Here is a 12,211-nt window from a genome sequence, read left to right on the forward strand (position 1 = left end):
AAAGTGCTCCTGGGCCAGAAAACCAAGGCAGTCTAAGTTAAGTCCATTACTGAATTTCTGAGAGATTAAAAACAAAAGCTGAAGATGCACCACCGCACAGCTGGAGGAAGTTGATTTATTGGACTAGACACGCATGTGCGTGTGTGCGAGCGCACCCCCCCCCCCCCAGAGAATGGGTAAGATTCTCAGGGCACAAAAGAAGTACATCTGAGGGTTTGTCGTTGTTGTTGTTAATGATTGCTAAGTGATTCTAAGAGAAGAAAATATATGTGGGAGTGAAAAACAGACAGAAAAAGATGAATGGAGATGATGCCAAAAGCGGGGGAAAAGATCTGGTTTAAAGCTTGAAGAAAAAGCAGAACAAGAATCTGCTGAAGTGGTGACGAAAGTCAGTAGAAAAGTGGTACTACTAAGGAAATAAGGCAATAGCACAAAGAAAAAAGACTTTAATATTTACTGACTGCAAAGCACTTTGCATAGATAGCAACAACCCCGCGATGCAGGCATTCTTAATATCCTAATTTCCCAGGTGAGGATATTTAGGCTTGGGGGTTAAGCATCCTTCCCAAAGCATCCCAACCAATTTGTGGCAGAACAAGGATTTGAACTTTAGTTTGGTTTTTGTCCATAACCACTACACAGTGCTCTGTTACTGAGTTCAGCATCAAAGCTGCAGAAAGGGAGAGCAGCAAAGCTGGGGAAGGGTGTAGGGGACTCTAACAAAAAAGATGATGCGAGCTTGAGTGGTGAGAACAAACAGCTGGATGGAGTTATTATAAAAATAGGTTCTCGCCTTGGATCCCTGGACCTGTGAGTTCCTGGGAGGGTACACACAGTCTCCTTCCTCGTCTGCTCTGTCCTACTCCCACTTTTTTTTTTGTCTGTGTGTTTTCTTGAGATGGAGTTTCACTCTTGTTGCTCAGGCTGGAATGCAGCAGCACGATCTTGGCTCCCTGCAACTTCCACCTCCTGGGTTCAAGTGATTCTCCTGCTTCAGCCTCCTGAGTAGCTGGGATTACAGGTGCCCGCCACCATGCCTGGCTAAGTTTTTTGGTATTTTTAGTAGAGATGGGGTTTCACCGTGTTGGCCAGGCTAGTCTCGAACTCCTGAACTCAGGTGATCCATCCCGCCTTGGTCTCCCAAAGTGCTGGGATTACAGGTGTGAGCCACCGTGCCCACCCTACTCCCACTTTGCGTCTCAGAAGGTGGTACCTTTCTGGAGTGCTGTGTGTGTAGCGATGTGAGGCCATAGAGTCTTCCCACACTCTTAGGTTATCTGTGTTTCTACCTTTACTGCCTGGTATCCTTTTTCTGATCTAAGAAGGGGAATCCTTCTGCTTTATTGGTTGGTAGAGGCAGCAACGAGAGGTCCATGAGCCCCAGGGAAGGGAGGGAACGGCAGAGCGAGGATAAAGTAACGGGTGGTTGATGTCTTTAAACAAATGTATGGGAAATTATACAACTAAATACATTTTATTCTTCAGAATTGTCCCCTTCCAGGCAGTTCATTTTCCCAGTTATTTTGCCATTGCTAAATGAGGCTCAGGCTTCTCTTTGGATACTAACTTCAGAGTTTGTTTATAAGCCTATGGAAGAAAGCCAGTGTTTGTAGCCAGTACTTATTATTTTTTTTTTTCTAAAAACAATATTAGTTTGATCACTCATGTTGGAAGCCACATTGATCGAATCACTTACAATTTTTTCAAATTAAATTCGCCCTTAAAGGACAAAGACTTGCCTCAATTCCAAGACTATGACAGACATACTGGTGGCTCTTCAGGAGAAGAGAGAATACTCACTGGAGCTTCATAAGGTTGAATTTTTTTTTTCTTTTTTGAGATGGAGTTTCACTCTTGTTGCCCAGCCTGGAGTGCAATGGCACAACCTTGGCTCACTGCAACCGCCGCCTCCTGGGTTCAAGCGATTCTCCTGCCTCAGCCTCCCGAGTAGCTGGGATTTCAGGTGCACGCTGCCACCATGCCCAGCTAATTTGTATTTTTAGTAGAGACGGGGTTTCACCATGTTGGTCAGGCTGGCCTCAAACTCCTGACCTCAGGTGATCCACCCGCATCGGCCTCCCAAAGTGCTGGGATTACAGGCATGAGCCACGGTGCCTGGCAGGTTGAACTTTTAATGCCTCATTTCCTGAACCCTACTATGCACTAGGCATTGTCTAAGATACTAAGGTTTCAGCAGTGAGCAAGACAGTCTGTGTGCTCAAGGAGCTCACATCAGATTAGGGGGATACAAAAAAATATTTGAAGAAGCTTCATAGGATGATGGTATAGAGCACAGACTCTGGAGCCAGATTGCACTATTGCAAGTTCTACCTATTTATGAGGAGTGTGACCTTAGGCAACTTCTCTCCTCTCAGTCTCAGTTTCCTCATTTATAATATAGAGACAATAACAAAACTTTACTTCTTCAGGGTTTTTGTGAAAACTAAATGCAATGATATATGCAAAGCACTATGCACAAGGCACATAGAGAGTTCTATGTTGAGCTACATGTCGTTTTAAATGCTACCCTCTCAAGGAGGCCTTCCTGATGACCCTAGTTATAATTAGGATCACCCTCAGTCCTCTCTACTCCCCTTCCCTCTCTGTTTTCCTCTGCATGATTTAGTCTCATATAACATGCTAAGCAGTTTTACTGAGCACCTGCTAGGTTCCACACAGTGTCCTAGAGGTTAGGATCCCGGCACTTATCCTAAGATTATCTAATCAATAAATATATGTTGGATGAGTGGATGATGTAAACAGACAGAGGTTAATCATTGACCACAGGGGCGTCATGTAATATAGGCGAGGACTTAGCAGTGACAACTGACTTCAGCAAGATGTGTGGTCACCTCACTACAGAGGTGACAATGATAAGCACTGCTTTGTTCAAGGGCTAAGAAGTGGGCAGAGAAGGAAATCAGAAGTGAGAAAGTAAGACAAAGATGGGCAACGTTTTGGATGAGTGTTGTTGCAGATAGGAGCGGAGAAATGGGGGTAGTAGATGGAAAGGAATGTAAGAGGCAAGGAATAGTTTATTATTTTTTGATAAATGATAACATAGCATGTTTGTATGCTGATGCATATAATCCAGAAATTAATGATGGGGTAAGATAAAAGAGGGGAGAGAGAAAATAGGAGAGGGAGAAGGAGAGAGAGAGAGAGGAGATAATTACAGCGAGAGGTGAAGTCACCGAGGTGAGAGGAGGTGGGATCCAGGGCGCAGGTGTAGGGACTAGACTTAGGTAGGGACAGGGGTGTTCATGAACTGAAGTTGTAGGGAAGGCAGGACTTGTGGGAGGGATGCAGGGATACACATAGGCTGCTAGATTTGATGACGGGAAGACGCGAGATTCTCTTCTTGTCACTTTCATTATCCCAGTGAAATAAGAGATGTTCTTATTAACTGGGAATAAGGCACTGGGAGTTTGAAAAGAGAAGAAAAATGTGTAATGCAGTTATCACGGGATGGTGAAAGAAGCAACATGCTTAGGGTAGAGGAGGACAATTTCTAGCAATGTTGAGACCTGTTTGATATTTATGGATGCAGATCTGGAGCAAAAACAATCAACATGGTGGGATATTTTTCCTCAACAGTATCTAGCTGCTTAGGGGCACGGGTAGAGTAAGAAGATAGTGGGGGCTGGGCGCAGTGGCTCAGGCCTGTAATCCCAGCACTTTGGGAGGCCAAGGCGGGTGGATCACCTTAGGTCAGGAGTTTGAGACCAGCCTGGCCAACATCGTTTAACCCTGTCTCTATTAAAAACACAAAAAATTAGCCAGGCCTGATGGTGGGCACCTGTAATCCCAGCTACTTCAGAGGCTGAGGCAGGAGAACGGCTTGAACCTGGGAGGTGGAGGCTGCAGTGAGCTGAGATCGCACCACTGCACTTCAGCCTGGGTGACAGAGTGAGACTCCCTCTCAAAACAAAAGAAAAAAAACAAAGACAGTGCGGTCTAGCCCGAGTGAGATTTTGTGGATACAATGACAAGAAAGTTAGGGGAGCTGGCACTGGGGTGATGGGGTCTATGGTGGTTAAAAAGGAAAGTAAGGAGAATCGCTTGAACCCAGGAGGCAGAGTTTGCAAGGAGCTGAGATCACGCCACTGCACTCCAGCTTGGGCGACAGAGTGAGACTCCGTCTCAAAAAGCAATAAAATAAAATAAAATAAAATAAAATAAAATTTAAAAAAAGGGAAAGTAAAGACATGGTAGGGGGAGAGATAACGGAGTCTAGGGAAGTAGTTGGTCCAATGAATGAAGTCTTGAAGTTGAATGAAAGACCAGAGCAGGTAAGTGGGAGGGTGGCAGGTACAGGTCAGAAAGTGGGATGTTTGAACTTGGGATTTTGAAGGTGGGTTCCTATGATAGGAACATGAGAGTGAGAACTGAGGTGGGCTAGAAGAAAAGACCATGGGAGCCAAGCAAGCCAAGGAACAGAAAGAATTATTAGCTAGATGCCAAGAGTGAGTCGAGACATGGGTGAGGAGGAAGGGTGCCCAGGGACTAAGGCCATTAGCGGATGATGGGGAGTGATTGACTGTCAGCAGATAACAGTGACAAGGAGGAAGAATGAGTAGGAAAGGCAGGTGACTTGTGTTCAAAAGAACTGGGGTTTTGAAGGGTAAGAGAAGAAAGGACTTAAATGTGCCATTGGGGTGGGGGACTGGGGGTAAGGAGGTTACTTACTCCTCTCTAGGCCCTGGGGCACATAGAATGGGGAAGAAAAAACAGCTTTCCTCCACTCAGGGGTCAGTCAGGTATCAGTTAGAATTTGGCAGTAAAGGCAAAGTTCAAAGAAGTTGAAATGAAGCAGATATTGTTGCTAAGACCGTGAGTACCCTGGGGGAAGGTGGAAGGATTTTGGAGGGCAGTGAGCGCTGGCAATGGGTCTCAGATTGGGAAATGTAAGAAGCAGGGTAGGGATGGTGTTGGTGTGAGGCTAGACTGTCTTGGAGGCTTGGTTATTACTTTCAGTGATTCACTAGATAGCAAAAACACTAAAAGGATATTTAATTTTTGAAATATGTATGCACTTCAACACAAACCCTCTATCTCTCTCTCTTTTTTTTTTTTTTGAGGCAGAGTCTTGCTCTGTCGCCCAGGCTGGAGTGCAGTGGCGCCATCTTGGCTCACTGCAACCTGGGCCTCCCAGGTTCAAGCGATTCTCTTGCCTCAGCCTCTGGAGTAGCTGGGATGATAGGCACGTGCCACCACGCCTGGCTAATTTTTTTGTATTTTTAGTAGAGATGGGGTTTCACCGTGTTAGCCAGGATGGTCTTGATCTCCTGATCTCGTGATCTGCCCGCCTCGGCCTCCAAAGTGCTGGGATTACAGGCATGAGTCATCCTGTCCAGCCTATCTCATTTTTTAAAATAGCCCTTGGACTAATAACAAGGTGGTGATGGAGGTCCTGAGCTGTTCTGGGTCCCATTTTATGATCTCAAGTCTGTTCTTGCTGTCACAGTGATTATGCCCGGGATAGCAAATGGCGGACCTGGAAATGAACCCATTCCTGCCTGAGCTCCGCACTGTGCTGCCCCCTAGGGTCTGCGGCAGGAGCTGCAGCTGCTCTGCCAGCAGCCATCTTGACCTTTAAGGCAGAAGCCGGAGCTCCTTACCTGGCTTTACGGAAGTGACCTCAAATAGCCGAATGACACCCCTGTCATTGGGAAGAGGAAGCAACTGAGGAAAAGGAAGAGGAGAAGCACACTTACACATGGCGCATGGCATCCTCAAAGAGAACTAGGTCCATCACTGTGTTGACTTCATTGTGGTTCTCCAAGGCCTCCACCAGAGTCTGGGTCAAAAGTTCCCAAGACTGTACAGGCATGTATTTGGGCTCCCCAATACCATTTGCAAAGTGACAATACAGGTTCAGGCTTTGGGTCTGCTCCACAGGGTCTTCAATATCCTGGTGAAGAGACACAGGAATAAGGGCCCTCATTATTGACTTCTGGGGCTGGTTCCACAGAGCAGAGGCACCTGATTTGCTCTGCACATTCCCTGGAAATTAGGCATCAGTGCTACTTCCAACATGCCCTTCTCTTGAGAAGCCCTTTTAAGTGGATGCTTAACATCCATCTGCCAGCTCCATGAAGTCTCAGGTGATGTTTGTTATTCCTTAAGGACTGAGGATGGGAAGTGGGAGGTGGGATGGGGCCTCCTCACAAGCACGGTAAGAGAGTGCTTCTGTGAGAAGCATGGATGGGGATGGATGGGTGGATTTCTCTAAGTGGGGGCTCTTTCACCAGTATTGAATGAAGGGGATCGTGGCCCAATCGCCTCACTTTCTGCATGTACATTCCAACAGATCTAGGTCCTCAATCTGCAGCAAAGCCATCCAACATCTTTTCCTGTGAGATTACACAAGTATGTTGCCAGCCCTGAATTCATAGGTTCAGTCCAGAGGGCTTGGTTTCTGAAGAATGCGCTACTAGCCACCCTCAGGTGACTGGTTTATTTACGGTAATCTTAACGCATTTATGGTAGAACTCCCTACTTACAATACTTTCGGGCTGTGTGTCAAATCTCACCCATAGGAGAAATGTTACCATGTTGAATAAATATGGGCTGGTTATAGTACAGTATAACTCAATTCATTTGAAGGATAAGGAGTCTGCGTCTCTTCACCAATGTATCTCTAAGTACTGAAGAGAAGACCGATTTTTTAACGTTCATGTTAGTGGAGACAAAAAGGAACTACTTGCCTGTCAAAACCCAAATACCTGAGACTTGAGATAGAGGAAAGGTTGTCGAGGAGAAAAGTCCGAGAAAGAATAGGTTTTCTAAGACACAAATAGGAAGTTATGCCAGCATGAGCAGTTGTCCGCACCTGTCGTTTTTTCCTCCTAAAGTTCAGACTGGAAGACCTACCTGGGAAAGAGGTAACCAGTGTGTTATTTATCAGCAGGGACACGTCCCAGGGCATAAGTCACTGCAGGGTAAGCCTTGTAACCTATGGGACGAGATTCACCAAACCTAATATAGGGAAAGCGAGGAAGACAGTAACATCTATAGAGAAACCAGGGCTGCTGCCTGGGTGTAAGAAGAAAGGACTGGAAAGAGTTAAAAATAAAAAAGTTATTAGATTTTGAAGGTGATTTCAAAAACTATAGAAAACTTTTAAACTATGCAGGCTTTGCCAGACAATAACAAAAATGCTCAGACATTTGGATAAGATGTAAACGCAGTGCAGGAGGACTATTCTTGCTATTAGGAAAACACGTGAGGATGGAGGATGTGATGTGGGAAGACATTTACCCTGTTTGAGAATGGGCTAACGTCCTGGGAATCAGTTCTTATATTAGTCAATTGACACAAACCATCTAGCGGAGGAGGAACTAAAGTGCAGTTTTGAAAAGGCTGGTTTACAAAGACTCTTTGAGGAACAAAACAGGTCTGTGATTTTATGATCAGAGCCGTGCTGTGTAGAAGGCAGAGAGAAAATCAACCAACTCAGTGAATCAAAGATTCCTTAATAGTGATGCCAAATCACACAGGGCCATGAATCAGAGAAGCTTAAGCTTTGAATAGTGGAAACAGGATTTTATCGCTTTGTTGGTGAAAATCTGGCAACTTTTCCTTGATACCAATACCAAGATGTGGTGTGACCAAGGGTGCTTCAGGCTGGCATTTCAAATGTTGTTGGGGAAGGATAATGGCAATATTCATATATCTGGGTCTGTGATCAAAAGGCAGTGCTCTTCATACACAGACCCACACATGGAACTCTATTTGAAAGTTCAAGTGTTATTACTCTGAAGTGCTAGCTCAGACCGACTTGTAAAGACCATGAAGACTAATTTGCCAGGCCAACAATGAATACCTGAATTGGGTAACTCTATGATGCTCAGAGACGGGCATCTAACATGAGGGTCTCAAACATCAGGCCCCAATAACAATGCTGAGAGAAGTGGGAGAATTTAGGACGGCTGGCTTAGTAAAAAGCAGAATAAAATAAGTGACTTAAAATGCTGTCTAAACATTCAAAAGGCTGTCACATAGGTTGGGATGGACTGCAGATATCTTCAGAGGTAGAGTCAAGATCTTACCAGGAAAAAAATACGGAGCTAAACCAAACAAGGTGAGTATGAGGACAACATAGCATACCTAAACACAAAATTTGAATATTTCTAATTTCCAGAGGGAACAGACAAGCAGTATGTGTGGAAAAGATGGGGCTTTGGTTAATAGAAGGCTCAGTGTTAACTGTGGGGTAATTTCGACACTAAGAAATAGAATACGATCTCAGGTTGTGCTACTATATCAATGCCTCCCAAGGCATAATCCATGGGCCATTCATTATGTAAATTATTAATAGGTTTAATGAGAGGAAAGAATTTTAGGGTCCAATACATTTGGGGAATGATATGTGAATTACAGTTATTCAAGATTTCAGAACTTTAATGTCTTTTATATATATATATTTTTTATTATACTTTAAGTTCTAGGGTACATGTGCACAACATGCAGGTTTGTTACATATGTATACATGTGCCATGTTGGTGTGCTGCACCTATTAACTCATCATTTACATTAGGTATATCTCCTAATGCTATCCCTTCTCCCTCCCCCCACCCCACAACAGGCCCCTGTGTGTGATGTTCCCCTTCCTGTGTCCAAGTGCAGAACGTTAATGCCTTAAATCCACTGTGAATTTCCAAGAGAGTCATATACAATGAAACATTTTCTCAACTCATTTCATGACAGAGACTCTTTTTCAAGAAGTATCTTGTAGTAAAACTACTTAGCAGGACACATTTTGGGAAACACAGTAACAAAACTATAGTCTTTAAGAAAAAGGGGAATGATGATCATGGTTTTGGTCAGACCCCAGCTGGGTTGTGCAACGAAAAGTCAGGCATCACAATTTCAGAGGGGAGAACTGGTGAGAGAGCAATCAGGAGGATGTCAGAGTTCTTTAAGTTTGAAACCAATCCATGTCAGAAATGGTTAAAAGGATTCAGGCTATTTCGCCTGGAGAAGAGAAGACTCAGGAAGAGTGAGATAAATGGCATTAAAATATTTGAGAGTTTGTCATGTAGACCTGGGTAGTGGACAGAGAAATAACTTCTAGATTATTATTAGACCAAATTTTCAGTCTTTAAAATTATTTCAAATGTTCCAAGTTTCAAAATTGCTCAGGCCGGGCTCAGTGGCTCACGCCTGTAATCCCAGCACTTTGGGAGGCTGAGGCGGGCGGATCACGAAGTCAGGAGATCGACCTCAGTGAAACCCTTGGTGAAACCCTCGGTGAAACACAGTGAAACTCCGTCTCTACTAAAAATACAAAAAATTAGCCAGGTGTGGTGGCGGGTGCCTGTAGTCCCAGCTACTCGGGAGGCTGAGGCAGGAGAATGGCGTGAACCTGGGAGGCGGAGCTTGCAGTGAGCAGAGATCGCGCCACTGCACTCCAGCCTGGGCGAAAGAGCAAGACTCTGTCTCAAAAAAAAAAAAAAAAAAAAATTGCTCAAAATTTCCAGTTATTAGCAGCCCCAAAATGGCGGCCTTGGGAACAATGGGATGATGCATTTCAAGGATGCTAGAGCATCACTGGGGTAACCAATCTGAGAAATGCTGCTAGGGGACTAAGTACCATGTGGGGACTTGGATCAGATGATCTCTATGGACTTCTTCAACACTGGGATTCTGGGATTAATTTGCATCTATTCTTGCCCCAGCATTTTTTTACCTGGGCAAAATCATGACAGAATTTCCTTCCTCACCTAAACTCTGGCCTTTCCCCATTAAACAGCTAGATTTTATCATTTGGGTGATCATCTGTATAATTATCTTTTTTTTTCAAATACAAAGAAAATCCATAGGGCAATACTCACATCAAAAGTTTTCTTGAGCACTTCTGTCTGGATTTTATCAAAAAGATCAAAGTCCTTTTCTTCTACCATCTTATCCCGATAAACTCGATTTGATTCATGCAGATAGAGCCTTATGAGATCCCATGTGGATTTCACACATTCCACTGAGGAGAAGAGAATGCCCTTCAAGGGGAACAGACACAAAAAAATAACGTTAATAACCATCCATAGGTACAATAGCTAGGAAAACTTCCTGGAGCATTTTATCTAACCTGGGATGATGTCTAGGGCTTGTCTTGCTAAACAGATCATTCTAGTGGAGGGAACACTGAGAAGCTGAAAGGGAGCTTGTAAAGAAAGACCCAAGGGTTGCAGTTAGACAGACCTGACCTCAAATACTTGCACAACCACTATGTGACTTGTGACTTTGGGCAACCACTAAGCAACTGTGTGACTTTGGGCAAGGCATGTGACATCTCTGAGCCTTAGTTTGCTCACTTTTCAAAGTGGAATAAAAATACTGACTTTCTAAAGTTGTCTAAATAATTCAAATTAATATGCCTAAGGAAACAAGCATTGTTCATTTTACATACTCAATACATTGGAATTATTCTTTTGTGCTCATCATAAAAATAACAACTGCAACAGCTATAATTTATTGAAGCCAGTTATGTGGACTAGATGCTATTGAAGCCAGCATTGGACTAGATGCTTCGCCAGATGAAGCTCATTTAATACTCATGATGATCCCATGAAATAATTATTACTAAATCCATTTTGTATAATGTGAAGATTGGAATTCAGAGAGAAAACACGCCCCATTTCATAGAGTAAGTTGCCTTCCTAACTATAATGCCTGGAATTGTAACCACTCCATTTTGAATCACCCACAATGAGGGAAAAAGTGGTTTCTCTGCTATATTTCAATTCCACAGTGCCATTTTGAAAACTGATTCAGATAACAATTGACTATGTAAAATCAGAACTATAACAAAGGGCTAGAAGGGATATAGCTAACCTTGGCAGGTCAGCAATCTATTTATTTATCTCTAGTCAGTTCCCCTTCCTATGTGCCACAGGGTTGGTTTCAAATATTTATCATTCTTTTCAAATTTCTCTGTCATCTTTTTCTGTTACTATTAGCCAAAGTCCTAACCTTCTTTTATTTTACTGAAAGGTGGAGACCACCAATGTTAGAGCTCCTCAATAACCTCAACAAATTCTCTAAGTTCAAGCTCATCTATATCTGTGCTTGTTCTCATTGCTTGCTTTCTTGTCTTAGAGGGAAAGGGATCATTTAATGGGTCTTTACTTAAATTCATAGAATAATGTGCAGATCCATTAACATAGAATACAAGTCTGGTGACAACATTACTACAATCTGCTTCCTCATGATCACTCTTTTCTTTTTGAGACGGAGTTTCGCTCTTGTTGCCCAGGCTGGAGTGCAATGGTGTGATCTTGGCTCACTGCAACCTCCGCCTCCCAGGTTCAAGCAATTCTCCTGCCTCAGCCTCCTGGGTAGCTGGGATTGCAGGCATGCGCCACCATGCCTGGCTAATTTTTAGTAGAGATGGGGTTTCTCATTGTTGGTCAGGCTGGTCTTGAACTCCCAACCTCAGGTGATCCACCCACCTCAGCCCCCCAAAGTGCTGGGATTACAGGCATGAGCCACTGTGCCCAGACCCTCATGATCACTTTTACCACTACTTCCCATAAAACCTAGATTCCAGTTTCACAAAATTCCTATTATGTTCTGATCCTGCAAACTTTTCTGTGTCTTCATGCCTTTTGCTTTGCTTGCCATACTCATATTTCAAGATCTAGCTCAATTGAAACCTCTTGTTGAAGTCGCCCAAGACACCTCTCCTGTCCAGCGGCATTCCCTCCCATGTGCCTCACAGAGCCTTTATGTATACATCTCGATTACAGAAGAATTATTAGTTTCCCAAATTATTTTTAATATTATTTTTGTGACAGAGTCTCACTTTTTGTCACCCAGACTGGAGTGCAGTGGTGCAATCTCGGCTCGCGGCAGCCTCCACCTCCCGGGTTCAAGCAATTCTCGTGCCTCAGCCTCCTGAACAGTTGGAATTATAGGCAGGCACCACCACACCCAACTAATTTTTGTATTTTCAGTAGAGACCAGGTTTCGCCATATTGGCCAGGCTGGTCTTGAACTCCTGGCTTCAAGTGATCTGCCCACCTTGGTCTCCTAAAGTGCTGGATTACAGGCAAGAGCCACCTCACCCGTTGTCAAATTATTATTTTTTCTTTATACAGGTTTGCTTCTTCCGGGTGATGGCAAGTGTCTCAAAGGTAGGAAGTTGACAGACTTTATTTAGGTTGTGGTTTATTTTTATAATTGTATTATTAGTACTTAGTAAGTGATA

General features: G+C 43.7%; 1 protein-coding gene across 4 annotated transcripts in view; it reads right to left on the minus strand.

Annotated features, from left to right (window-relative positions):
* The window catches only part of DNAH9 (dynein axonemal heavy chain 9), a 377,141-nt gene that overhangs the window by 168,890 nt on the left and 196,040 nt on the right, over positions 1 to 12,211 (minus strand). For 3 of the 4 annotated variants that reach the window (XM_063799007.1, XM_016932363.4, XM_063799008.1), the window contains 2 exons: positions 9,840 to 10,001; positions 5,718 to 5,914 (listed from right to left, as the gene is read on the minus strand). In XM_063799007.1, the coding sequence (XP_063655077.1) occupies positions 5,718 to 5,914; positions 9,840 to 10,001 (359 nt within the window). Of the gene's footprint in view, positions 1 to 5,717; positions 5,915 to 9,839; positions 10,002 to 12,211 lie in introns of those variants that run through there. The other variant, XM_063799009.1, reaches the window with a different exon arrangement.

Source organism: Pan troglodytes, chromosome 19, assembly GCF_028858775.2.
Source record: "Pan troglodytes isolate AG18354 chromosome 19, NHGRI_mPanTro3-v2.0_pri, whole genome shotgun sequence".
In the NCBI taxonomy this organism is placed as follows: Eukaryota; Metazoa; Chordata; class Mammalia; order Primates; family Hominidae; genus Pan; species Pan troglodytes.